This window comes from Equus asinus, chromosome 1 (assembly GCF_041296235.1).
Source record: "Equus asinus isolate D_3611 breed Donkey chromosome 1, EquAss-T2T_v2, whole genome shotgun sequence".
Taxonomy (NCBI): domain Eukaryota; kingdom Metazoa; phylum Chordata; class Mammalia; order Perissodactyla; family Equidae; genus Equus; species Equus asinus.
In genome coordinates, this window is record NC_091790.1 from 197,195,643 (window position 1) to 197,222,378 (window position 26,736).

The 26,736-nt window shown below is 39.8% G+C and overlaps 1 protein-coding gene and 1 pseudogene across 1 annotated transcript; both read left to right on the plus strand.

Moving 5' to 3' along the window:
* The first annotated feature begins 9,805 nt into the window (after window positions 1–9,805).
* Window positions 9,806–11,199, plus strand: LOC106841945 (olfactory receptor 2A12-like; annotated as a pseudogene).
* Window positions 11,200–24,684: 13,485 nt separating this feature from the next.
* On the plus strand, window positions 24,685–25,617 carry LOC106842312 (olfactory receptor 2A2-like). Its single transcript, XM_014858754.3, has one exon. It carries the CDS (start codon window positions 24,685–24,687, stop codon window positions 25,615–25,617), a length of 933 nt encoding a protein of 310 aa, XP_014714240.3.
* Window positions 25,618–26,736: the final 1,119 nt, after the last annotated feature.

Consider the following 26,736-nt stretch of genomic DNA (forward strand, 5'->3'; position numbering starts at 1 on the left):
CAACCAGAAGGACCTACAACTAGAATATACAACTATGTACTGGGGAGCCTTGGGCAGAAGAAGGAGGGGTAAAAAAAAAGCTTGGCAACAGATGTTAGCTCAGGTGACAATTTTCAAAAAAAGAAAACTCTTTATTAGGCCAATATATTCCTCACCTTACTTTCTAAGCAGGAAGTATGTATCAATCAAATGCTTACAGCTATAAGAAAGAAAGGTGGTGCTTACTGATTGCCTATTTTTCCTTCTGCTTGGATTCTTTATGCCCATTGCTATGGCCTTCTACACATGTCAATCCTCCTCAGCCACCTCAGATAACACATCCATCCCTCAGGAGATTTACATTCTCCTGCTATTTGGACTGGTCATTTCCTAGCAATTCCATCTGCCTTTGTCCTGTGTTGGACTCCTTAGTTCATTAATCTCACGTCTTACTCTTTCTCGGTTTACTCCATTGTTTTGATAGAGCGCATCCTTTATTATCTTCATATGGTTAAAAAGGCATACCATGACAGAAGTTATGGTGAAAACAGTCATCAATGCTTCTAATTTCTCATCATCGCTTATGCTATATTTTCTTTTTCAGGGGCCCCATTGAAATTCTATGTGCTAAGTGGACTTAAAAAAAAATAAGAAAGGGTTCAAGCCCTGTGACGGAGGAGTTATTGTCTCAGAGATGGCAAAATGTTAAAATGCTATATAGGTACACCTGTGGGTATTGTATTATGATCTGCAAACACTCGTTTCTATAAATTGACCTTCATTTTATAAAGGTCTGTCACTAGTGATGGAGCCATGTATGCTTTGTAATATTTATTCTTATGATAATACAAAATATTAGTCATTATAAATATTTATAACACTCACAAGAAGACTTAGACTTTCCATAGTAAATGTTTTTTCTCTATCCATTTCAAAGATTAAAAGCAAAAAAATGGACACAAATCATGAGACATCTTTGTATCTGCTCTAGGCTGTGTTAAATGTCATTATATTGTCCTCATCAAAAGAAAAGTGGTAATTATTTGTGACTCAATAAACGCGCACTAAATTTTTATCCTTAACTCCTTGGTGTTAGTGAGTGAAATTTATTTTTCTGTAATAATCTTGGTTTGCTTGTAAAATACAGGAAAGAGCAACATCTAAAATGCTAAAAGTAATGTTATTGAAGTATAACCTTGAAGGATGTTATAAAAGAAGTGCTTTAGTCTACCAGAGAAGACCAGTTTGGGTTGGGATGGTTGAAGAGGGCTCCATGGGTGCTTTGAAGGATTGGTTTTATGTTTGATGTCAAATGGGTAACACAAGGAGAAAATAGACCTGAAACAAAAACTAAGAATTTCAAAAGCAGGAATGCTGGGAAGTCAGACTTGCGTGAAGTAGAGAGAGTATGTTGGAGAATAAGGGGGTGTGGAGTGAGGTTCTATTGGACACACAGATTATTTTAAGAAAAAAAAACCCCAATTTGCTTCTTCTTAAATATACAGTTGTCTGCTCTCCAATAGGTTAAATATATTACGTCTATTTTGAAGTGCTCCTTCCACTACAGTCGAAGACGAAGACTCTCTAGAGAATTAGATTAAGATAGGAAGTTAAATGGGAAGGACTTGACAATAATTAAACATTATCACTAGTGCAGGAGAGAGAGTGTGGTTCATTTTAACTATAGCCCTTAACCCAGGATGAAGAAATAAAAATGTGGCTCAGAAATCTGGAGATGTTGGAAATGGAGGGCAAACATAAGACAATTAAGGGAGAGGTACATCTAAATCATCAAGTCAAAAATATTTGTAAGTGACAGATGTGCAGGGATTATTGGCAATAGCATTGTCTCCATTGGGAGATCACCTGTTTCTCTGAGATGGTGTCTTAATGGGATCACCATGGGGCACCTCCTATGAGAGAAACAGAAATCACGGCCTCTCCTCTGCGTTTAAACGGAAGGAATTAGAGAGTGGAGCAATTTTAATGCTGATAAAAGAAGTATCGAGAGAAATTAATTTATGGTACACTGTTGAATTTTTTTATTTTCTGTGCCAGGGTCTTGCATGTTTGAGAGACATCCTGGCCTCATTCAATCACAAGCAAACAAAAACAAATTCCGGACAAAGCCAAAAATGCCCATGGGAGACTGACAGAAGAAAATGAATTAACATGGGAAATGCATTCATTGGTTCATCTGCCCATAAGAAAGTAGCAAACTCCTTAAATCTCTCTGGGGAGAACGTGAGTAGATGTAATGCCACATGGTTCTGTCCCTGAATCATTGTTTGTGTCTGTGGGGAGGGATTTGGGGGTCAAACGATGATAGAAAAAGCCCTCCCTTGCAGAAGCAAGTCTATCATAAAGTTCTGTGATGAGAGCTGTGAATCTGGGCTTCCCCTCCCCATGAGGCCCCTTTAGAGAGGAGAATCAATCCCAGTCCTCCTTCTCTGTGAGCTTTCTTCTAAGCCCAAGGCCACGTTTGATAAAAGAACACAGATGGTACCACTGTAAGGGAAAGTGGTTCATCAGCCCTGAGCAGGGGTCTGCAGGTGGGAAATGGGAAAGGGGAGTGAAAGAGACCACTGGCTCTAGGGATCAGTGACTAAATGACTTCTGTGTGAGCCTACGCCTATCTTCATAACTAGGGGCTTGAGAGGGTCTCTAGGGACCACTACCTATCCCCATGGTGCACCATGTCCCTGTCAGTCTAGGACCCTCCATCTATGTTCCTCTCATTAAACTCATGTGGCAACTGTTGGCTTTGTCATGACTGTGTCAGAGGAGAGGAGTCAGCTAGCCATCCATGTAGGAGATCAACTGGCTGCAGGGCTACAAGGAACTTCAGGGGCCTTGAGGCCCAGGTGCCTCTTCTTAGAAACAGAAGATTCTGAAGGCAGAGGGGAGTGGTTTGCTTGCCCTGAGACTGGCCTTCCTTCCCCTCTGCTAACCTCCTGCCCCACAGATTCTCAGAAACCTTATCTGAGGAAACCGGACCTATTTCTCAGTCCAGGAGACAGATGGCATTCTCTTACAGGGAAAACCCAGTGTCTGTTGGTGGACAGATTCTCTTTTTGTTCCTTATTTTACCAGAGGCATGTTAAGCATGTAAGCTGCTTCATTATGATTTTTGGATCCAGATGTTACTCTCCAATAAGAGCTTTCAAATCTCTAATAATATATCTTTAAGCAGTTATTAAGCACTTATGCGAATTAAGTCATTTAATTCTCTCCACTATCGTATGAGGTAAGGTTTAGTATTCACCCCAATTTGCAGATGGAGGAACTGAGGAACACAGAGGCACAGACTGGTCACAAAGCTAGTATGTAGCAAAGCCAAGATTTGAACCCAGCCAGTAGGCTCAGAATCCTCATTTGTTTGTTTGTTTCTTAAACTCTGCCACTCATTAGGATCAAGCTGAGTCTTGAAGTAACTGTTGGAGATGGTAAGTAATTTCTGAGTTAGTGTGAAAATGGGACAACTCTGTGTTGCCCCAGATCTGCATCTTTGACAGCCCAGGGCTCTCACTCTCAGAGAGTGATCAACAGGAACTTTTACTTTGAGTCAGTGTAAACATCCTGAATATGGCCCTTTTCCTTTCATAACATTTACCCTCCTCTCATATTGGGAAATTTGTCATGACAGAACTGGATTTGAGTTTTAAAACCTGTATTTTCTTCTTCAATCCAGGAGATTGATTACTTTAAAAGATTCTTCCATTTCTTTAAATTCCTTTTTAAGCTTAATTTTAAAAATCAGCAGATAAAAATATTAATAGAAATGAAAGCAAAATGTATTTTTTTCATTTAAACTCAGAAATAACCGGTAAGAAAAGCAAGATAAATGTGAAAGAGTTTACAATAACACGATTTCGTTGGCTCTTGAATCCCAATGGTTTGGAGTTTTCCTTCAATTTTGTGGTCTCCTCAATACTATCAATAACAGCTTAGATTTATTTAACTCTGAATATATGCCAATTGAGTGGTATTTATTCTTCACACCCGCCCTGCAACTCCCAGTATGTACCAACTTCTCTGCAGTTACTCTTCACATCAGCCCTTTAGACAGCTGTGGTCACTATTTTACAGATGGACACAATGACGCTTAGGATAAGTGACTCAAGCTCACGTGTTCACCTTGCAGAATCAGGATTAGAATGATGTCTGATGAACATGTGAACCATGCTGCCATCATCCTCAATCGGGGATCTTGATTTTTCAGGCCCTGGTAATTTTCAGGCTATGGAAAAACAGAAAAATGTGTCCATGAAAATTTTTCCTTCTTCTGAGCACTGAAGATCTTTTTTTAATGTGTAACTAGAGTGGACACTTAAAGAAATCTTCATTCCAGCTGTCTGTCTCTTTATTGTATCTGCCACAGGCTTTTTCTGAAAGGAAAAAATATGACTTCTTGAACTGTGAAATTCAAAATGCAAAACCATGCCAATATTTAAAAGGAAAAAGTTGCTTTCCCTTCTATTGTATGTTTCTACTTCCCCTGTCCTCACAAATGAGCTGATGAACAAGTAGTGGGTGTAGACAGCCACCATAGAGCTGTCTCCTCATGACCTTCCTGCAACACTGTAAAAAGTGCAGTTGAGATCCAGCATTACATGTGGTTTCCTGTAGTTCACATCTGAAACAAGTTGGCTCACTAAGCGTTCTCTTTGCCTCCTTATTTATCCCTGCCATTTGGAAATAGTTTTCTCTAGGCTACTGGTTTCTTTCAGAAATGTCTTACTTAAAAAAAATTACGCATAAAATTCTATAATTCCTCATTGTTTTAATTGTGAACTTTGATTGTTCAAATGATCCTAATCATTGGGACAAGGAAGCTAATGATGTGCATATGTGACAGCTGAAGCATACGTGTGCCTGGTATCCTAGGTCGCTGGCTGGGTGCAGGAGGAACACACGTGGAGGCCCCAGATGAGCCCACTGGACTTTTCCTTTGCTGCGCTCCCAGGATTCCATCTCAGGCCCAGACAGGCTGCCCAGGCCCCGCCCTCAGCCTGCCTGCCCTTCCTCTCCAAGCTCTCGCCCACACTTCACCTCTGCAGGCCTCCCCTGACTCATGCAAACATGATCTTTGGAAAGAAATCTGCTCTTTCCAGCTTCCTGTATCCTTATTTCCTCCAAAGATATGCATATGGGAGTTTTTCTGAAGTCATTATCTAATTTTCTGTCATTACTTCTGTTCCTTGCTCACCATGATAACACAGTGTGCTTATTCAAGAAGAGCCTTAAAAATTTACAAAATGTCCCTGTCCCTGGAGGCCTCAGGCATTAAGAGCTCTCTGCCATCCTACTCAGCTTAATTCAGTGGGACCGATTAAGACATTTGGTGAGTCCACAAGGGGCCGTATTCCATTCTGTTATTAAATTTGTATTTTCCAGAACATTGGGAAGTTTCTCATTTCGTATATCTCTTAATTGGAAGTTCAGTGTATGTCCTTTAACTGTGCTCTGCTTGCGTGAAATTAAAACACACCAACCAATAAGAAGTCAAAGTCAATCAGCTCAGATAAAATCAATTCAATAATATTTGAGTGACAGTGCAAGATATTTTACTGACCCTCAATTGCTGCTGTTTTTTGGGAGCTCCAGTTAATTGTCCACCCAAAACTTAGGAAGTTAGTTTAAGAGGGCACCCTCCTTTTAAAAGAAACACCAAATCCATGTAGGCATAGACACATAAGTTCACAGGAAAGAGAGCAATTGTCTCTCAAATTTGCAGTTTCGTGGTACTTTGATCAAATGTGTGCACTAGTGAGCACAGTGCAACCACAGAAATATAAATGAAGGGAATTCACAGAGGCAACGTTGACACACCCTCCCCCAGCAGCATCTGGGAAAAGAGGAGGCCTTCATGAGCCAGCTTGGCATACAGCATCCCACTACAAAGTAGCCTGATTCGACGTGACTTTTTCTAAGAAACTGATGGAAAGAGTCCTGCGCTAGATAGTTCTCTGTCACTTCTCATTCTTAATTTGCAGGGACTATTTTTGGTTGTTTTCAATTCTTTTGGTTTTTCACTTGAAATCCCTGGAAGCTACATTGCAGTTAAGAAAACTAGAAGAGCATTGAAATGTGCTCCTATGTGTGACAATCTCACTTTCTTTGTGCAACATCAGGAGTTTTCTCCACTTGGACCTGGTTCACATTTTGGTGGATGTTGCCATAATTTTCAACCTGATTTAAGATCTATTTCTAATTTTAGTCAATACAAAGTCTTGCTCTTTTTCTTTATCTGGACAATGAGAAAGAAAAAACTCTGTGAAGAAAAATGAGATTGAGGTTTGTAATTTCCCCTTTCCCGTCAAAGGTTAACTGTGATAATGCATTGACTTATTTCTCCCACTTGAAGCTCTAAGGAAATCTGCTCAGATTTGAGATTCCTATTAAAATTTGATGAGGATTTCTCTCAAGATGAGCAGGCATATAGAGCAACTTCAGTTGTATATTATATTGTGGATTTTTCCGAAATGGAAAAATCTTGTTTTTTCTTCTGATAATGCATAAAGTTTATTTAAAAAGAAACAAAAGGGGCCGGCCCAGTGACGCGGTGGTTAAGTTTGCACGTTCCACTTCTCCGCAGCCCGGAGTTCACCAGTTCGGATCCCGGGTGCGGACATGGCACCGCTTGGCAAAAGCCATGTTGTGGCAGGCATCCCACGTATAAAGTGGAGGAAGATGGGCACAGATTTTAGCTCAGGGCCAGGCTTCCTCAGCAAAAAGAGGAGGATTGGCAGTAGTTAGCTCAGGGCTAATCTTCCTCAAAAAAAAGAAAAGAAAAGCAAAACAAAAAATTGGCACACAATTTATACAAAGGTAGGTTCCTACCAAGTCTCACTTTCTAGAGATAATGAGTGCAAACAATTTTATATTTAACTTACAGAATTGTACTCCATATATGTAAATAGAGACAAAAGGCATGGATAAATAGGTTTATATTTTAAAATGTAAAGTGGATCTTCTTATACATACATGCTTTGACTTTATGTGGAAAATGTTTCCATTCACTGTAAGATCTATATTTTCCTTTTTAATGGTTGTGTGGTATCCTTGTTACAAAAGTAGTCAAATATTTTAATCCATCTCCAACTTATGAACTTCTATGTCAATTCAAATTTTTCAAAATATAGACAGGATTACAATGAATATTGACAATCTCTCATTCACTGTCGTTTGAGGACAATGGATTTCTTCTGTTTCCAGAACTCACCACGTCCTTCCCGCCCAGGGACTGGGCTTTGCTGTTCCCTGTGCAAGGAGCGGTCTACACGGCTGCAGTCAGGGTGGACTCCCCTTCATGGTCTAGATTCCTCCCATGTGTCTCCTCTTTGGAGGGACCTTTCCTGACAATCCCATCTACAGGAGCCCCTTCAAACCGGGTCACCGTCTATCATTTACCCTGTTCATTTCCTTCACGGGACTTTTCTTTTTTTGTTGTTTTTTGGGGGGTTTTTTGGGTTTTTTTTAAGTGTACAGTTTTAATGAATTCTGACAAGTCCTTGTAACCACTACTCCAGTCAAGATAAAGAACATTTCCATCACCCCAAAAAGATCCCCTGGGTCCCTTTGCAGTCAACTCTCATCCCCAAACAATCATTGACCTGATTTTCTGCCAATTGAGATAAAATTTCCCTTTGGTAGAATTTCATATAGACAGAATCACATTGTGTGTAGTCTTTTCTTCATGGGACTTTTCACTCTCAACAAATATTTTCTTCATTTGTTTACTCCTGGTGTTTTAGGGGTGGTAATTAGCCATGACCTCTCCTTGCTCCATGTCTGAAAAATAAATTGAGAATTAGACACAGGAATCAGGTAGAAATTTTAAAATATGTTTTAATGCTGAGGTTTATTGGAAAACATAGTTTATATCTTTAACGAAATTTCTCTCCAAATTACAACTATTAGCCCATCCCCCACCCCCAAAAGGGCCAGAACATGCCCCTGCAGGCTGTAACTGGAAGGACAGAAATGTATCTGACCCAACAGGAGAGCAGAGAAGGGCCATCCTCAGTGCCTTTTTCCTGTTTCTCAAATTGTATCAACTAGAGGACAGAGAGGGCAGGTGTATCCCGAAGTGCTTCATCCGGGGTAGAGAGGTTCCTCCCCTCCATGGAAATGTGAGGAACAGATGACAGATAGATCACCTACTTGCTCAGAATATGTCTCCCCTTCAGAATATCTCCCTTATCCACTGCTGTGCCTCCAGAGCCTAGAACAGAAACTGGAACAGCTGGTGCACTTAAGGAGTATGTCTAAGGAATAGTGGAAATATAAATTTAAATTCTATGAAATTGTTCTCATATCAAATTAGCAAAGGTTAAAACTGATAATTTGCAGTATTGGTGACCATGTGGGAAAGAATCAAAATTCTCACACAGCGTCAGAGGGAGAAATTGGCACAAATTTTCAGCAGGGATGCTGGCAATAGGTATCATAGCTTTAAAGTGTCTATATCCTTAGCATGTGTAATTTCACTTTCAGAGTATATCCTAAAGAAATAATCATGAATATAGACAAAACTACAGTTTGAAAGAATATGTCTCAATGCTAATAAACATACAAGAAATAAGAACCACACATTTCCAACAATAAGAAATTAAATAAATGGCATTATAATGGAATATTGTGTTAATTTTAAATAATATCAATAAAATATTATTTTAATACATGAAAAATATTCTTTACATTAAGTGAAAATAGTAGTTAACAAATAGTCTGTATAATACAATACCAATTTTAAAACATGAATTTGAGAATATAAATGTTTACTGAAAGAAAACATTGAAATTATTTTTTAAATATTCTGTTGGATCTGAAACTTTAGACTAATTTAAACATAAAGATAGTTCAGCCTATTTCTGGAATAAACGTGAAGAGAGTGTAAAGGGACTGTGCCAGGTCACCTGGTCTCTCAACGTGATGTTGCCATCCAGCCCTTCAGGACCCTTTCTCCCTCTGCTCCTGGACACACCCAGGCACCTTCCAGGAGGAGCGCTCTAGAAAGCGGTAACCAACTGATGCTGCAGCTGGTCCCAATCCCTGTGAGCTGCTCAGAATCCTCAGATCAGCAGGAGGCGGTCACCATGGGAACAGTGATGAGGACGGTCTTCAGGGGATTTTTTGGCAATAGGAGTAGCCAAACCTGGGGAGATAAAGTGACGACCAATGATTCTGTGACACCAGAAATAAGATAAGCTCGGAGATTTATCTCTATATTAAGTTCTAAAAGGGAAAAGAGAAAAACCCAAACGTAATACAATTACAATACAGCTGCCATCTTTAAATGTACCCATTGTTAATGTAAATTCGTTTTCCCCTTTTGAGTTTCATACTTGAAAAGGCTCCAGAAATGTCACCATATTTAACCAAACTTAAGATAAGTATGTATCTTCATTGTGTAGCCAGCTTTCTTTCATTTATGCCCAAATTTCAGTATCAAGTGCTGATAAACAATAAATAAAACTCTCACAATAAAACTACAAACACTGGAGATGGACAGAGGTACCACAAGATGCTAATGTAACCTATTACGTTATCTTATATCACATTTTATTATCTATAACAAATTTTATATATATATAATATTCCATTATTTCATTGATACAGGCAAATTTTTTTCTGATTTATGTGATCACATTGAGTTAGACTTTACAACATATCTAAAAATAAATTATAGCAAACCCACCCAAAGTAATACATTTCTAACAGCTCACTCTATAACATTTAGTAAATATTCTGTGTGTTGATTGCCCTACAGCTCTGACCTTGCTGTCGTGGACATGGACTTGTTTGTCATTGCTGCAGAAGCATGGCAGGTGACCGGACATGGATCACATATGTCACCCAGCTGGGATTCCAGGTGGACCCAGCCCTGGAGTTGGTCCTCTTTGGATTTTTCTCTTCTATACCCTCACCTTTCTGGGGTACAGGGTCATCGTGGGGCTTATCTGCTTAAACTCTAGACTTCACACCCCCATGTAATTCTTCCTCTCCCAGTTGGCCATAGTTGACATGTCCTATGCTTCCAACAATGTCCCCAAGATGCTGGCACATCATGTCAGTCAGAAAAGAACCGTCTCCTTTGTTTCTTGCATTATGCAGACATTTTCATGTCTGGCTTTTGCAGTTACAGAGTGCCTGATTTTAGTGAGGATGTGCTATGACCAGTTCATGGCGATCTGCCACTCCCTACACTACACTGTCATCATGAGCTGGAGAGTGTGCACAGTTCTGGTCGTCACTTTCTGGGTGTTTATCTTCCTCCTGACCTTGGTCCATTTACTTCTCATCTTGCGACTGAACGTCTGTGATGCCACAAAATCAACCACTTCTTCTGTCAAATCCTGTCTGTCCTCAAATGGCCTGTGCTGATGATACTGAACCTCTTAGTCTCAAGTTCATGTGCCTCATGCACAGTAAGCCAAGCACTGAGACATTGGTGCCTGGAGATGGAGAAAGATTGATTCGAATTGGCCAAAATGAGTAGGTGGGAGCCTGGGTTCACTCAAATACACCCCTCCAAGAACAGAAAGCGGAGTGGGGGACGGTTATAGAGTGAAGGGGATTGGAAGGAGGAGCTTCGGGGAAACAAGGGGGTCACTCCAGATAAGCCCCTGTGCAATATGACTTCTGGGCTCCAATGGCTGCTGAGGGCCAGCAATTCTGTAACCGTAGCCTCCCCAAAGGCATTCTCTTTCTTCTGCAAAACTAGCTCACAAACCCTCTGGAAAACAAGCTCACAACTCCTCAAGACCCCTGAGTCACCCTTCAAGTTAAACAGGAAAAACAGAAAATTGGCTTAATACCTACAGTACCCCTTGAGTACCCTACTTCACTGACACCAGGCTCAACCAAGTTGTCATCTTTGCATCCTGTGTTTTTATCTTGGTTGGGCCCCTCTGCTTGGTGCTGGTGTCCTAAATGCACATGCTGTTTGTCATCCTCAGGATGCAGTCAAGGGAGGGCCGCAGAAAGGCCTTCTCCACTTGCTCCTCCCACCTCTGTGTGGTTGGGCTCTTCTTTGGCAGCGCCATCGTCATGTACATGGCCCCCAAATCCCACCATCCCGAGGAGCAGCAGAAGATCCTTTCCCTGTTTTACAGTCTCTTCAACCCTATGCTGAACCCGCTGATCTACAGCCTGAAGAACACAGAGGTCAAGGGGACCCTGAGGAGAGCACTGTGCAAGGAGAGGCCAGTGTGAGAGACAGCAGAGATCATCACGGGGGCAGGGGCTTGGCGCCCTGTGAATTTGGTAGGTTGCATTTTTGCCTTGTGCTCTAATAAATGCCACAGTAAAAAAGAATATTATAGACCTAAACATATAACCTGAAAACATGTACACTTTAGAAAATAAAATAGATGAATATCTTCATGACCTTGGGTAGGCAAAGCTTCTTAGAGATGGTCCAAAATGCACAAGACATAAAATTGGAAAAATTAGTAAGTATTGGGCCTTTTAAAAATTACTCATTCTACTCATCAAAGTCACTATTAAGAAACAAAAAATGCAAGTTACAGACCAAGTGTTTTGTGTTTTTTTAAATGTAATGGTCAGTCAGGTGTGGCCACAAGAAGAGACAAAGGAGAGGCTCAGGGCAAAACACTTGATTCTACTCCCAGGTCCTGGAGACAGGAGGTGGGGCACAGCATGCAGGGCCACATGGGCAAGACACCAGGGTGGTCAGAGCAGAAGACAGGAGCGAGCGGAGGTTTAGACCACTGCCTTTATTGGCATTTCTGCAGGAAACACCTAACAAAGAGGATGGATAAGAAAAAGTTGGAGTTCTTATAACAGGTAAATTGTTACCACACAAAGAAAGGGAATTGTGTAGACTGACAATGCAGGAGAATCCTAAAGCTGAGAATTACTCTGATATTTGGAGCCGAAGTCATCTTACTTTCAATAATCTCCTTTAAATCTCTCTGGCCTCTCCTCTCCTTTGAAGTATAAAATGCTGTATAGCAGTAGGTGTTACTGTTTTCTTCTTCTTTTCTTGGTTCTCCTCAGACAATTTGAAAATCACCATGCCCGTGTCCCATCTTCGTACAGCTGCACATGAATTTCCTCTCAGTTTTTACCCATTCTCTGATATTAAAATATTCCACGGACAAATTGCTTTACACCTTGATTTGAAATATCTTTTTGCCACCTTCTTACAAAAAGATGTGAACATTCCTGGCTTCCAGCTGTCTTACTGAAAACATGCATTAAAAAAGAAATATGATGAAGTAAATGGAAAAGAAAGAGCAGGTTACAATTGTAAACTTCAAGGTCACCAAATGATGAATCCCTGGTCTCTAAAAGCAAAATAAAACAAAAATAAATAAGAATTTATTTAAATAAATAAAATAAAATATGATTTTTTCATGTCAATGGGATTTTCAAACTCTGACAAACTAGGTAATATCTTTAAATCCCATGTCAAATCTTTAAAATATACTGCTTCCAATTGTCAGAATAAAGTTGAGAAAATCTTTTTCTGTCACCAAATTATAATTATTGAAGATTAAAACCCTAATGCAGCTTTTCAGTGCAGCTGCTGAGAGAAGATGCCTGAGACACCCCCACCACGCAGGACAGGAGGCATGGAGACTGCAGGCCGCACTGACAGCATCTTGAAGGTGCAACAAAGCCCATGAGTTTTAAAGACACATGATGGTCATGATGATAAGTGGTCCCAAACCTGTCATAGAGGGTGGCTGTGAAATGGCTACTAGGACCACAATTGCATGTAACAAGAGGTACCAAAATTTACATCACACAGGCAGTTGCAGATGAATGTTCCAGTCCTTAGCCACGGTATTCAAAAATCCCCACTCCCTCAAGTGTGGCATGCAACAGCTTGGGTAGGATAAATGAAGAATTGGTGAAGAAGACAGATGAATAGAAGCAAATGATGAAAACTAATATTTTGACATTGGTAACCTTATCTCATGTGGGGAATCAAAATTGGCCACCCCAAAATGTGTCTGTTTGCCTTGATAGAACAAGACTCCGAAAGAAACTTTGACCTTCCCCCTAACTGCCTAAAGCAATTTAAGATAAGAAGCCTGTCCTTAGGACAGGAATCACTATAGATAACTTTCGGCTGGGTAATAGTAGATTGTGAGGGTCCTTGCTAAGCCCATCCTTATCAAAGTTCTGTATACCAAACATTTGCTTTTCCATTTCCACGTAAATTGCCTGCCTCCCCTTTGAAGTCCCAAACCACTACCCCAAACACCCTCCTTTGTCTTTAGCTGAAGGTGGTATTTAAGATGAGAGTCTCTGCCATTTTGGTGAGTTGCTCAGTTCTCCTGAGTGACTCCCATGTAGACATGTTATAAAACTTTGTTTGGTTTTCTCCTGTTATTCTGTCTCATGTCAATTTAATTTGTAGCCCAGACAGAAGGACCCAGAGGGTAGAGGATTTGTCTTCCTCCCCTACATTCACAATAAATTATGTAGAAAGAATACATTAATAGGGAATTCTACTTCTGGTATGACAGTGTGACTAACTCTTGTGGACATGTTCCCCAGGGAAACTGGTGAAAGTTATTTTTAAACAAACAGTTAAAGTCTCTGGAAATGGCCCTAAGGGCATACAGCAAATAAAGAAATATTTATTCAAGAAAATCTATGAAAATTCAGTATGAAGAGCAAGAGTCTGTGATATCTGAACCTAGATCAGCTGCCTCCCTCCCCCTCCTCACCTCATGGAGAAGGAAACTGCACTGCAGACACATGCAGCCAAGACCACAGTGTTCCCCTCTCCCTAACTCCCCATCAGAGGACCATCTCCCAGGAGGGGCAGGACACCAGCGTTTCTCATCCAGCCTGAAAAACCTCAGCATTTCTTCTCCTGCCACTGAGATAATTGCTACTGAGACTAAGTTCTGGGTCAACAAGGCGGGAAGTGGAGGATCCCTTCTTCTACCCAACTGCCACTCATGGGACAGAGACTTTTCTTTGGGTACAGCACTGCTGAAATACTGGGGCCTTGTTGCCCCCACCCCAGCTACTCTCCACTGAGAGCACAGCTCCTACAATGGAGATTTCAAAGAGAGATATGCTACTGTCCCCACACTTAGTCACCTAATCATGACTCAGAGATTTTGCCTGGAGGTAAAAGCAGGCCAGTCATCAAACAGCTAGTAATCTCTCCCAAAGAAGTTGACTCCATTTGCAAGAGTGTGGAGGAATTCAAGCCTAAGGGTACTCTCAAAACAGTGGAGGTTTTGTTGAAAGGCAGGTGGGAAGAGATGGTTAGATCTATTGGAGATATAAGCTAATCTGTAGGCTGACAAGTTTTCAGGAGCCAACTGGAGAAAGAAATTGCTGAGAAGGGTCCTCCAGAGGTCAGAAGGAAGCTCCAACACTGACCTCTGATGGGTCCCTTCACTGGAGCCCAAATTTGATTGGATTTTTGTCTGGAGAAATTTATGCCCTAGAACATTGTTGAGAACAAGAGACCAATCAGCCCACAATAGAGGAGTTTAATGGCTGAGTGTGGTCAGTGAAACTGGTGAAAAGAGCCTTGTCACAACCACTCTCATCCCAGGGTGACTATAGGCATACCCAAGGTGTCACTCCCTAAAAAGCAACATCCTCTGATGTTAACACCCAACACTGATGTACTGGTGGATGGGAGAATAGACTTCACTAAAATAATCCAGCAAATCAATAAATAAATAACCAAGCAAATTACAATAAAAAGCCCCAGAACAAATGTGAGGGTTACCAATATACAGCATTTTATCTAAAATATCTAGTTTACAACAATAGAATTAAGAGACATGTAAAGAAACAGGAAAGTATGACCCACACTGTATCAAACAGCGTGTAACAGAAACTGCCTGTGAGAGTGATCAGATGTTGGATTAATAGACCAAGACCTCAAAGTAGCAATTATAAATATGCTCTGTGAACTAAAGGGAAGTATAATTAAAGGAGTGTTACTGAGCAAGGGCTTGCTACACGATGTGCTCAGAAGCTGATGTCTGTTTTGATACAGATGGAAGCTAAATTAACCAGGGGGCAATAGCCCTCCGTTCTTGCTTCTGAGGCCCAAGGGGTGTTCTTGTGGGGATCTTACAGACCTTGGGACTTATTCAAGTTCTCTGGGGCACTTCTAATTTTCACTGATGCACTATGACTCTCCCAAGACTAGATCAGAAGAAAACAAAATTCGTAGTACAGTTAGGAGGGAAAGGAACTATTCTGAATAACACCATGTCCTCACCACAGGGGAGGGGAGACAGAAGTGGGCCCCACTACATAACAACACACAATGCAAACTAGTTTCAGTATAAACCTTTGAACTGAGATAGGGTAGCTTGCCTTGTCCCCCACTGACTTGGAACCCAGAAAGAAGTGAATCATGGCTAATTGTAATGACACCTGTTAATAATAGTAGTCTGGTAATGGACAAGGGCCAAATCTCTTTGAAAGGCTTATCAAATGCCTCTGTAATTCTTACTGACTTGTTCTTAATAAAATTGAATTGTACAATTGTTACTGCCCAAGGGGGAGGAGGGGGTTATCTGCTCACCACAAGACATGCCAATAGTCAGGAGGCAAGGTGGTAGGAGAGAAAGGACTTTATTACAGCTTGCCAGCAAGAAGGAAGAAGGCTGACTCATGTCCAAAAGAACCATCTTACAAAACAAAGACTACAAGCCAGTTATATAAAGGTGGGTCTCCAGGTAGGGGAGGTGGCTGGTCTCTTTGTGGGGCAGACATCTGGTCCCAGTTCCTGATAGTCCTTTGTTTACTGGATATGCATCAGAGAATGGAGCAACACCCTACACCCTGATCTTTCAGTTGTCATTGATGATGGCTATCAGCATAGGTTCTCTGCCCGGAGGTCATCACATTCTTAAGGAACTCAAAAGAGCAAAGTTATCATCTTAAATCAACTGGGAGGGTCCACAAAATCTACAGAGCATGCCTGGTCTATTTAGTCAGAGGTCATTTAAAGTTACAATATGGTTTCTTTTCTACAATACGGCTTCCCTTATGTCAACCTTGTGTTGAGCCGGTATCACTATGACCATACTGTGATATGCTGTTACACTGCCATTGTTAAGATTCAACTATGTTAATAAGTCATGTGACCATACTGATACTGATGATCAAATGTATTGGACGTGAGACAAAGGAGAGGCAGAACTGAAAGCTATCTCTCAAGCTTTCAAACATCACACAGATGCCTGACCACTCCAGGTAGCCAACCAGTGGCCTGATCACGAGCTTGGCACCCGGCCTGCAAAAGATGACGGCCTGGCCCAGAGTCGAACCAATCCCCAGCTGCCCACTTCAACCACTATAAATCAGCACCCCAGACCCCACCTGGTACTGATCAGTCAGTTTCCACCCAATCAGCCTAGTAGATTAGCCTACTTTTTCTCTAATCAGCCTAGATTTTGTCTCTCAATAAACTTGTACAATCTCTCCTGACCCACTCTTGAATTCTCTCCTGCAAAAGGTCAAGAACCCATGCTAATGGGCTGGTCTCACCTGGGATCTCTGTCCCACCCAGTCTGAGATAATTTTGCTTTAATAGACCCTAGGGCAAGGGACAGGTGGGTGGACTGGGCAAGAAAGGGTCACTCAGTTAATTTCATATCAATTGGAAATTAAGAGAAACTTTAAAATGAACCAATTCTATCACTTAGAGTAACACGCAGAAATGGAAATTGTCCCCTTCTGAGTTAGGATTCAGAATTATTTTGATTATTTTGGGCAGGAGTTCTGGAGGCATATACAGCTGATAAACATAGCAGTGACAGGATGGCATCTTTCTGGGGAAAAATACAGAATGTAAAAGTGAAAACACAACTGAGCAGTTAAGAGAAAAGACCCTGTGGGATGGGCAGAATTCTAAAGTTGCCTGCTAAGATCCCTGTCCCCTCGTTATTTAATCAAGCACTAATCCAGGTACCACTGTGAAGGGATTTGGTAAATCAGTTGATCTTAAAATGTGGAGGTTATCTTGAGGGCCTAACATGATCAGGTGAGCCTCCTGAAAGCAGGGATTTTCTCCATCTAGTAGCCAAGGAGGAAGCCAGGGAGCTTTAAAGTGGGAAGGACTCAACACACCTGCTGATTTGAAGGTGGAGGGGTCACGTGCAAGGACCTCAGAGGAGGATGCAGACCCAGCCAAGACCTTGTTTTCAGCCTGTGAGACCTGTGCAGAGAAGCCAGCTGACCTGTGCCAGGACTTCTGACCAAGGATGCTGTGAGGGAGTAGATGTGAGCTGTTTTAATCCAATAGGTTTGTGCCAATTTATTGCAGCAGCAATAGAAAATGGAAACACATTTGATATCAGATAAAATTTGTGTTCCCAGCTCTGGCCCTTGCTATGTTGGTAATCCATGATTTATGCAATGGTGCTCTAACTTTGGTCTCAAGACACCTTTGAACTCTTAAGAATGACTGAGGACACAAACACATTTTATATATGTGGTTATATTTGTTGATATGTATCATATTAGAAATTAAACTGGGAATATTAAATATTTACTTTTAATTCATTTAGAAATATTTCCATTATATTTTAATATAAACAATGTATTTTTATGAAAAATAACTCTTTTATAAAACAAAAAAGGTGACAAGAGTAGCTATGTTTTATATTTTTGAAAAATTTTTAAATGTTTGACTTAAAAAGACAGCTGGATCTTATATCTTCTTCTGCATTCTGTGTCTTGCAGTATCACATGTCATGTTGCCTCTGGAAAACTCCACTGTGCACTCATGAAAGAGTGAGAGGGAAAAAGGGAAAAAGCATTGTTGCCCACAGCTGCAAAGGGCAAGGAATGACAGGTACTGCCAAGGCTACTTGGTTGTTTAAGCAATCAAAGTTTATTGATAAAGGGAAACAGAACAAGGAGCAGGGATAAAGGGGAGCAGCGAATCGGTACTTAGAATATCCACACCGCAATCAGCCAGGGAAACCCCAATAGTTTGTACGGCGGGTGGGAGTGCCGATTGTCCGGGTCTGAGGCAAAGCATCCTTTCCTCAGCGAGACTCCCAATTGTTCTATGCCTGTGACTCCCTTTTATTCCAAGGTTTCTCTGGGTTCTGACTCAGGGTTTTAGACGTTTGGATATTTTGAGTTATTTCTTCTTGTTCCCATGGATGGGATGTTTCCAAAGTCCTGTCAGGTGCCCGTCGGGGTGGCCAGCCCAGACAAGGAACATGACGCAGGACATATTTTTCTGTAACTTGTGCCTTAGAGTCAAGGCCAAAGTGACCATCTTTGGCCCCAAGCCCAAACACATTCTTTTGTGTGGGGCCCAGGCCCAGCATCCTTGGAAGGCGGAGGCAGTCAATGAACTCTGTACAAGTATCTAAATATTATTATGAAAATAGTTTTGATCCCATGGACCTTTTGAAAGGTTCTTTGAGATTCCCAGTGGTCCCTGGACCACACAAAGAATGGATAACTTAGTATATTTAATCTTTACACATCTGTAAAGTGGAGATAATGACCATATTTAACTATGTAGTCAATGGAAAGCATTTGGCACATTTTCTGAAATATAAGAAGGGCTCAATAATTGTCGCTTATGGATATCATCATCCTTCCTCTTTTGTGTCTATCAACCCCTACTGCAGACAGAGATGCATCTTGCCTTGGGGGATCTGTTCCCTCTCAGGGTTGCCAGAACAGGCTCCATGGGAACCCACCTCTCAACCATCTAAAAGTCCCAGACTCTCATGTACCTTCATGGGGACTGTAGAAGCATGAATTCATAAAATTGTAGTAATTTTAAGAGTTTGGGTACTGTAGTTTGTGATATCTGTCTCAGGATTATAAACCTTGAGATGTTTGAAAGTTTGTGTAGAAACTGGGTGATGCCATTATCTGCCCTGCCTGTTCCCTAGGCCTTTTCCTCCAAGGACAATAGACACAATCTCAGCTCTCCTCCAGAGAGAGAATATAGGCATCTTTATCCCCCTTGGGGAGGAATAAATAGATATGACATCTTATGATCCTTCTGCAAATTTGAATTCTCTATAGAAACACAGGAATATTTTTAATCCATCTGATGCTAAAATAAAACCTATGCTCCTGGATTCTTGGAAGAACCTTCAGCAAGTCCAGCAAATCTGCCCGAATCAGGCATTTAATCCTGAAAGCTGCTAAGGGAGCAGGATACTACAACCATTTTAGAGGTGCATTTCTCACCTCTTTGGAGTTTTTCTATGTCGAAGTAGATTTTTATGAGAAATTCCCGTGCTAGTGCCTCCTGATGCAGAAGAGACTCAGTTGTGCTGTGAGGTGGTTATCGGTATGGGTAGCTGGTAGAGGTCAGCACAGCAGCAGAAACCAACACGGCTACGTGAACAAGAATGACATTCCTGGGTGATCTTCATTCCTGATTCATTGTGCACTGAAGGTAGATTTAATAGGCTCCTAGACGTCTCCCACCCCCACCTTAGAGAACCCCTGTCTACTGTGCTGTGGACAGGAGGTACTTGAACTCCCTCAGCATCTCTCGCCATCACCTGCCAGTGTAATTGGGTGTGGTGGTCAGAGCTAGCACAACTGTCTCAGTGAGAAGGCTCAGAGAATGAGAGGCTTTATATCCAGGCATTATCTCTGAACAAGGCTGTGAAATAGCCAAATTAATGAAGGACTTTATATGTTACCTAGCCTAAATGAAGATATTGATGTCCAGAGAAACCTCTCTCCATGGAGGAGAGAATTCTAGTAACAGTTACAGTAGATCTTTTCTTTGCTGAAACAGTGTAAGATCTAAGTTTCCCACATAGTAATTTCTTCTTGGAACCATCCCAGGTCATCACCCTATGGTGATGATTATCTGACTTGAAATCACAGTATTTTATATAAATATCTTTCCTCTCACAAAATAGATGGATTGAGTGCCAACACTCCTGACAAGAGTTGGAAAAAATAGAATAAAGCTCCATAGATCAAGAAACATTCTGGGTTATAGGATGGCCCAGGAAGAGAGTTGTCCACACTGACCATGCAAACCTTTCGTTATCAGAGCCACTATTGTTTTATTCACTCTATTGGGAAGGTGGAGTTTTGGGCATCACCACTGTGAAATATTCTTCTCTATTCCAGTACTGTATCTGCCTAACAGTTTTAATCTATCTTCACTTTTATTTTTATGGTGTTTTTTAACAGCAAAATGGTAATAATAGTAATGAAGATGAAAATAAAAAGATTTATTAAATCAGATACAAAAGTAGACTAAAATGTTAATAAACAAATGTTCCTATTGGTTAATAATAGATTGAGTTACCTTCAACAATATTATTATATTTTATGTTTGGGGATTAAATGTGTTTCAGAAATTGCTTATTGTGTCCCACTGTGTCTAAGTAGAATTGTGCAATACCAATGTTACTATCTCCCACTGTACATAATGTAGGACAGTTCTTTAATTGTAGCAAAAAATCAATGTCATAAATTTAATGTGCATTTACATAGAACCCTCTCAATTTCAATCATATTTATGGAAATGAAAGAATCTATGATTTTATCTGTATTTCGTTTTCCAGTGATCAAGCTCTAACTGTGAAGTTTTCTAATGAAGTAGAAACCACATGCTAGTCAATGGAAACTGGCAAAGAGAAGATGCTTAGTACGTACATATTTTGAACAATCATCCATTTAACAAATATTCCCTGAGTGCCTATTTCATCTAGAACTGTACTAGTTATTATGAATATAAAGACAGTATATATTTCTCACCCACAGCACTTATTCTTTGGTGAAAGGTCATCTCAGGTCAAATAAATGACATTTTGTATAAACCTCTTTTTATCTTGGATTTTATCTTGAAGATTACCCAGATCTTCATAGTGAGGATGTAATTCTTTTAACTGTGATTATTGACCAAGTCTATGCATTTACTGGGTGCCTGAAGAGCCTCCTCATAGGAATCTACTCTAATTCCCAAGAGTAGAAAAGACCCTCTTTATAGGCTGTCTGACAACTAGGCTCTTAATGGGCCAAGAGAAGGTCAAGTAGGCTGCCACCTTTAATGTATAGGAACTGGCTGTAAACTGCAATAAAATGGTTCAGATAAGGAGGGCTGTGACTCCACTGCAACACCCCTTCAGGATTACACAATGAAGGTAGTGGCAGCACAGTTTGTAACCACGCTGGTATTTTTGAACGACCTGTATGCATTTTGCAACTCCATATGGACCAGCCAGAGAATTTACAATTTTCTAAGCTTGATATCCTCTAGAGGGATACATCCAAATTCTCAGCATTTTTTAAAGTACCAAATTCATCCCATACTCATAAGCATTAAAAAAGTGTGTGACCAAAAATTATATCCATCATCTTAAGAGATTTAACTCATAACTACCTAGGAATGCATTGTCTGCTCTATTGACCTTACTGTGAGCCATGAGTGATAAAATGGCTTTATATTTATGCAACATTTTTAAGTGATATGGTATTGATTAAAATATTGTTTAACTTGTAATTCCTATGTAGGTAAGAACCTTCCCCTTTCGAATAGCGAAGAGTCAAGTAATTACAAATCTCATTCATCTAGGAAACAGGAGTTCCTCTCAGGCCAGAAACTGGAACTGAGAAGAAAACCCCAGGTTAGATACTACATGAGAAATCTGCATCTCTTGTTCTTAATAACAGAGGCAGGAAATGTCTAGAGAGGACTCCTGAGTAGTGGTGTCAGGATGGTTTCTTTCTCACGGAAGCTTATGGAAGCTGGGGAGGAAGAAACACCAACAAATGTCACATTACATTGTGTCAATTCCTTGAATTAGAAGCAAGATACCTCAGGTAGGAGGTGGAATAAGATAATAAGAATAAGAAAGAATTTCAGCCATAAACCAAGTAGCTCCACACATTATATGTCTAGTTGTGCTTAAGATTTGTGAGATATTAATTTCAATTTAATATTTTTCTTCTTTCTCAGTATCTAATATCAAGCTGAGATAAGAATGAACCAAAAGAGGCTGATATTCAGCAGGCTTTCACCAAAGTGCTAAAAGATGCTCAAGGCCCCTTTGGGAAGCGGCATGAGAGGAGCAGCCATAAAAGTGGGACAACCTCGTAGGAAAGGGGAACTTGGGCTTATAGAGTTGAGACTAAGTTACACACTCGTTCCCACTGGGAGGTCCTCACAGAGATAAGTCTTCATACATCTGGGTTTTATGCTTGTTTGATTTTTAGATGATTAGAGATAGAAATGTACATAAACATAGAGACATAAATTGTGTGATCGATTTGACCAGGCACTTTCAAATCTCAGAATTTATTATGAGGATTCATGAAAGAATATATAAGTATAAAATTTAATCACTGAAGCATTATATTGTACAAACCTAATAACATAATAAGTAAATTAAAATATTTGTATTCAAAGAAATAGTATGAAGCTGTTCAAAGTATGTTGCAGAGAAATATTTTGACATGGAAAATTATTCCTAATATGTTTCTAAATGAAATAAATAGGTAAACAGGGAACACTGTTTGATATACTTTTTTAATTCATGATATGCATGAAAATAGATTTACAGTAAAAAGGTATTACTATACATACAAATTATTAACAATAATCATCTGTGATTGTATGTTTCAGGGCATCTTTAGGTTTTTAAATAGAGTTTCATAATGTTTTTCTAAGAAGATTTTGAAACTTGATGTCAGAAGCTCATTCAAGGTAGGTACCACATTATTCACACAATGAACTACACTCTTAAAACTTGAATCTCTAAATTTAAAAGGTTCAAGAGTCTGTAATTTTCTAAACAGGAATAAAAGCAAGAAAATAATATAAACTTGATAATAAGGTGCTAGTTACAAAAATACATTGTGCCTGAACAGAAACTACTGAATAATATCAAGACCTCTTTCTTCAATGCTCATGTTGATTTAGTGAAATAGATTTGACTCCATACAGGAAGTCGGTTAAGATACATTAGATTTTCAGAAGTAATTACACAAATTTATTTTTTCCTATAACAACGTGTACACCTTCCCAAATTAGATGCTCTTCCTTTCAAAGACGACATTAGAAATTTGGCAAAAATCATGATAAAAATATAAACTAGTAAAATTCAGATATCAGTTTATGTGATTCTTCATTAAAAGTAATCAGACTTCAGCTGCCCCATGGCCGAGTGGTTAAGTTCGCGCGCTCCACTTCGGCAGCCCAGGGTTTTGTTGGTTCGGATCCCAGGCAAAGACATGGCATGGCTCACTAGGCCATGCTGAGGAGACTTCCTACATAGCACAACCAGAGGCACTTATAACTAGAATATACAACTATGTACTGGGGGGCTTTGGGGAGAAGAAGGAAAAAAAACAAAAAGGATCGGCAACAGATGTTAGCTCAGGTGACAATCTTTAAAAAAAAAGTAATCAGACTTTTTCTAGAAATGGCTGTGTCCATAACTGAAGTGGACAATGTACAAGAAGAGCTTGAAACATCTTATTATATCAGAAGTAAGGAAGTACTCAAAAATTATGGGAACATGTATAACAGGACAAAGGAGTAAGCTTGGAGGATTGATAAAGAGGACAATTAAGCATGTAATGATGATAAATAATTGTAATCTCTTGACAAAAAAAATTCATGAGTCAATATTGATAAATGAGAGGAAGATGATAGACACAGATACATAGAGATAAATAGATGATTGGTAGATAGAGCCTTTCCTCATACTGAAATTGACACTGAATAGATATAAAAGCAATGAAGGAGTTAGAACCACATTGTGCAATAACAATTACCAGTAATTGAGTGAAGCAAGATAATCAATGGATGCTGAAATTAGTGGCCAAAAGCTTTATGAGGAACAGAATATTTATATATTAATTTTAATGGGTGCTCCAGAAATAACATTAGGAAAAGAATAATGATTTTATAATGGAGAAACTTGTAGGCACTATCTTCAACAGATGTTCCACGTTAGTGTCACCAATAATGGGACAAATGAACATTATGCCCCAGCTCATGGAATACACTGAGGAGGATACTTGTTTTTCCTGCATAAAGTGAATAATACGAATGAAAAATGAGGAACTTTTTAAAATCCCAATTTGAAGAACATTCCACTACAGAACTGCTCTATACTCTTCAAAAAATCAGTCATAAAAGGCAAAGAAATGTTGAGTAACTGTTCCAGATGAAAGGAGACTGAAGATAAGTGACTTTAAATATCATATGTTTTCTTGCATTGGGTTCTGGATTGGGGGGGATAGGAGAAAGAATACGGTACATTAAAGAATTATCAGGACTATATTGCCTGATTTTCATAATAATATTGTGGCTAGGTTAGTGAATGACTTTGTTCTTGGTGAAAAAATGAGGAATTTGGGGGTAAATGGGCAGCATGTCTACACTTTAATCTCAAATGGTTCTGGAAAAATTACGTATGTATAGAAAAAAGGGAATGATAAGACAGATATGAAAGAAATATTAAAATTTGTTCAATCACGGTGAAAGTATATGGGAGCTCTTTGCATAATTCTTGACCCTTTTCTGTAAGTTTAAAATTATTTCATATTAAAACTTAAAGGATGTTGGTAACCAATTTTGGGGAGTAAAGGACAAGTTTACAAGTAGGGACAAGGATACAACCTTCCTCTGAGCTCATTGTGAGATAACTCCAATTTATGTTGATTCCCCAGCTCTGACCTTTTATCACATTTCAGTGCTTGACAAACTGTCATTAGGGAATGGGAAGCAACCAGTCATGGGTCACAGAGTTCGTCTTGGTGGGATTCGAGCTCAGTGCAGACGTGGAAGTGCTCCTCCTCTGGGTCTTCTCCCTCTTCTACATCCTCAGTCTCTTGGTAAATGGCGTGATCTTGGGACTCATCTGTCTGGACCCGAGTCTACACACCCCCATGTACTTCTTCCTCTCACACCTGGCCATCATTGACATGTCCTATGCTTCCACTAATGTGCCCAAGATGTTGGTAAACTTAGTGAACCAGAATAGAACCATATCTTTTGTTCCCTGCATTATGCAGACATTTTTGTATTGGGGTTTTGCTGCTACAGAATGCCTGATTTTGGTGGTGATGTCCTGTGATAGGTTTGTGGCGATCTGCCACCCACTCCAGTACACTGTCATCATGAACTGGAGAGTGTGCATGGTCCTGGCTGTCACTTCCTGGTCATGTGGATTTATTCAGTCTCTGGTACATGCAATTCTCCTCCTAAGGTTGCCCTTCTGTGGACCCCGGAAAGTGAACCACCTCTTCTGTGAAATTCTGTCTGTCCTCAAGCTGGCCTGTGCTGACACCTCGATCAACCAAGTGGTTATCTTTGCTGACTGTGTGTTCATCTTAGTAGGGCCTCTCTGCTCAATGCTAGTCTCCTACATGCGCATCCTCTGGGCTGTCCTAAAGATCCAGTCAAAGGAAGGCCGCACAAAGGCCTTCTCCACCTGCCTCTCCCACCTCTGTGTGGTTGGACTCTTCTTTGGCATCGCCATGGTGGTTTATATGGTCCCGGATTCCAATCAACGAGAAGAGCAGGAGAAAATACTGTCTCTATTTCACAGTCTGTTTAACCCCATGCTGAACCCCCTCATCTACAGCCTGAGGAATGCTCAGGTGAAGGGTGCCTTGTATCGAGCACTGCAGAAGAAGAGGTCCACTTGAAGGGTAGAGAGAATGTTGTTCGATCAGGGATTTCCTTGTAAAATATGTGATTTGCTAATGCAAAAACTTAAAAAAAAATTCCCAAATAGAAGTTGATATAAAAATGGTAATTGCCCAAATTCTAACTCTCAAAATAAATCAAATTTCCATGGAAAAGCATATCTTCTAAACTTTACAGACCATGTAAGAAGATGAGAAGCTAAATTATCAGCATCCTTAATCTTTCTTTTAAGAAATATTGAATTGTCTTTATTTTTTAAGGCCAGGAATATTAACATACGGAGAAAATTTAAATATAAGCAAATGACATCAATGCCTTTCTCTGGCTTATGTATTTAGTCATCTGTGACTTCTTCTCACCTTGTGGTAGCTGGAAATAGTACAGTAAAATTAGTACCATAAGAGAGAAATTCCAAAGTAGACCTGAAATTTCAATGCAGAACATATTACAGAGTTCTATGAATCTACCTCCCCAGTTGTGAGGTCAGTGAAATAAGAGTTTAAAGAAACTCTAGATTACTTGGTCCAGTAATTGAGTAGTAAAGGAAAAAAATTAGGGAAAGCTTTAGTCCAACAAGAAGCTATATCAAAAATCCTAAATTATGTTAAAGTTTTAGGATTTGGTCAAAAGGAATCCATTAGTAAATATTTAAATGGTTCTAGAGGTAAGGATTTTGAGCATTGCTGAAACATTACATTTATTTTGGGGTTATGATAAAATCTAATTAGGCAAGATTTTATCCTGTTGAAGTTCTTGTAGATTTTCCCAGCAATATTTTTGTAATTGAATCAACTTATCTGAAGACGGTTTGGGGTAACACCAAGCAGCATGAGATAACTAGGATATAGTCAACATCATTTCTCTTTCACAGTGATAAAAGTTCCTCTGGATTTATGAAACCAGATTAAACAACTGTCTTCATGATACTAATGAGGGTGAAACAAGCAAGGGCTGCTCTTTTTCAATGATTTATTATTTGCATATATTGCAAAATGATCATCACCTAAGTCTAGTTAACATCTGTCACCATACATAGTCACAAAATTCTTTGCTTTTGTTGAGAATTTTTAAGATCTAATCTTGGCAACTTTTAAATATGCAATATAGTATTATTAACT

What these genes read in the sequence shown, in the direction of transcription:
- LOC106842312 (XM_014858754.3), top strand. Translation starts at nt 24,685, where the DNA reads ATGGGAAGCAACCAGTCATGGGTCACAGAGTTCGTCTTGGTGGGATTC.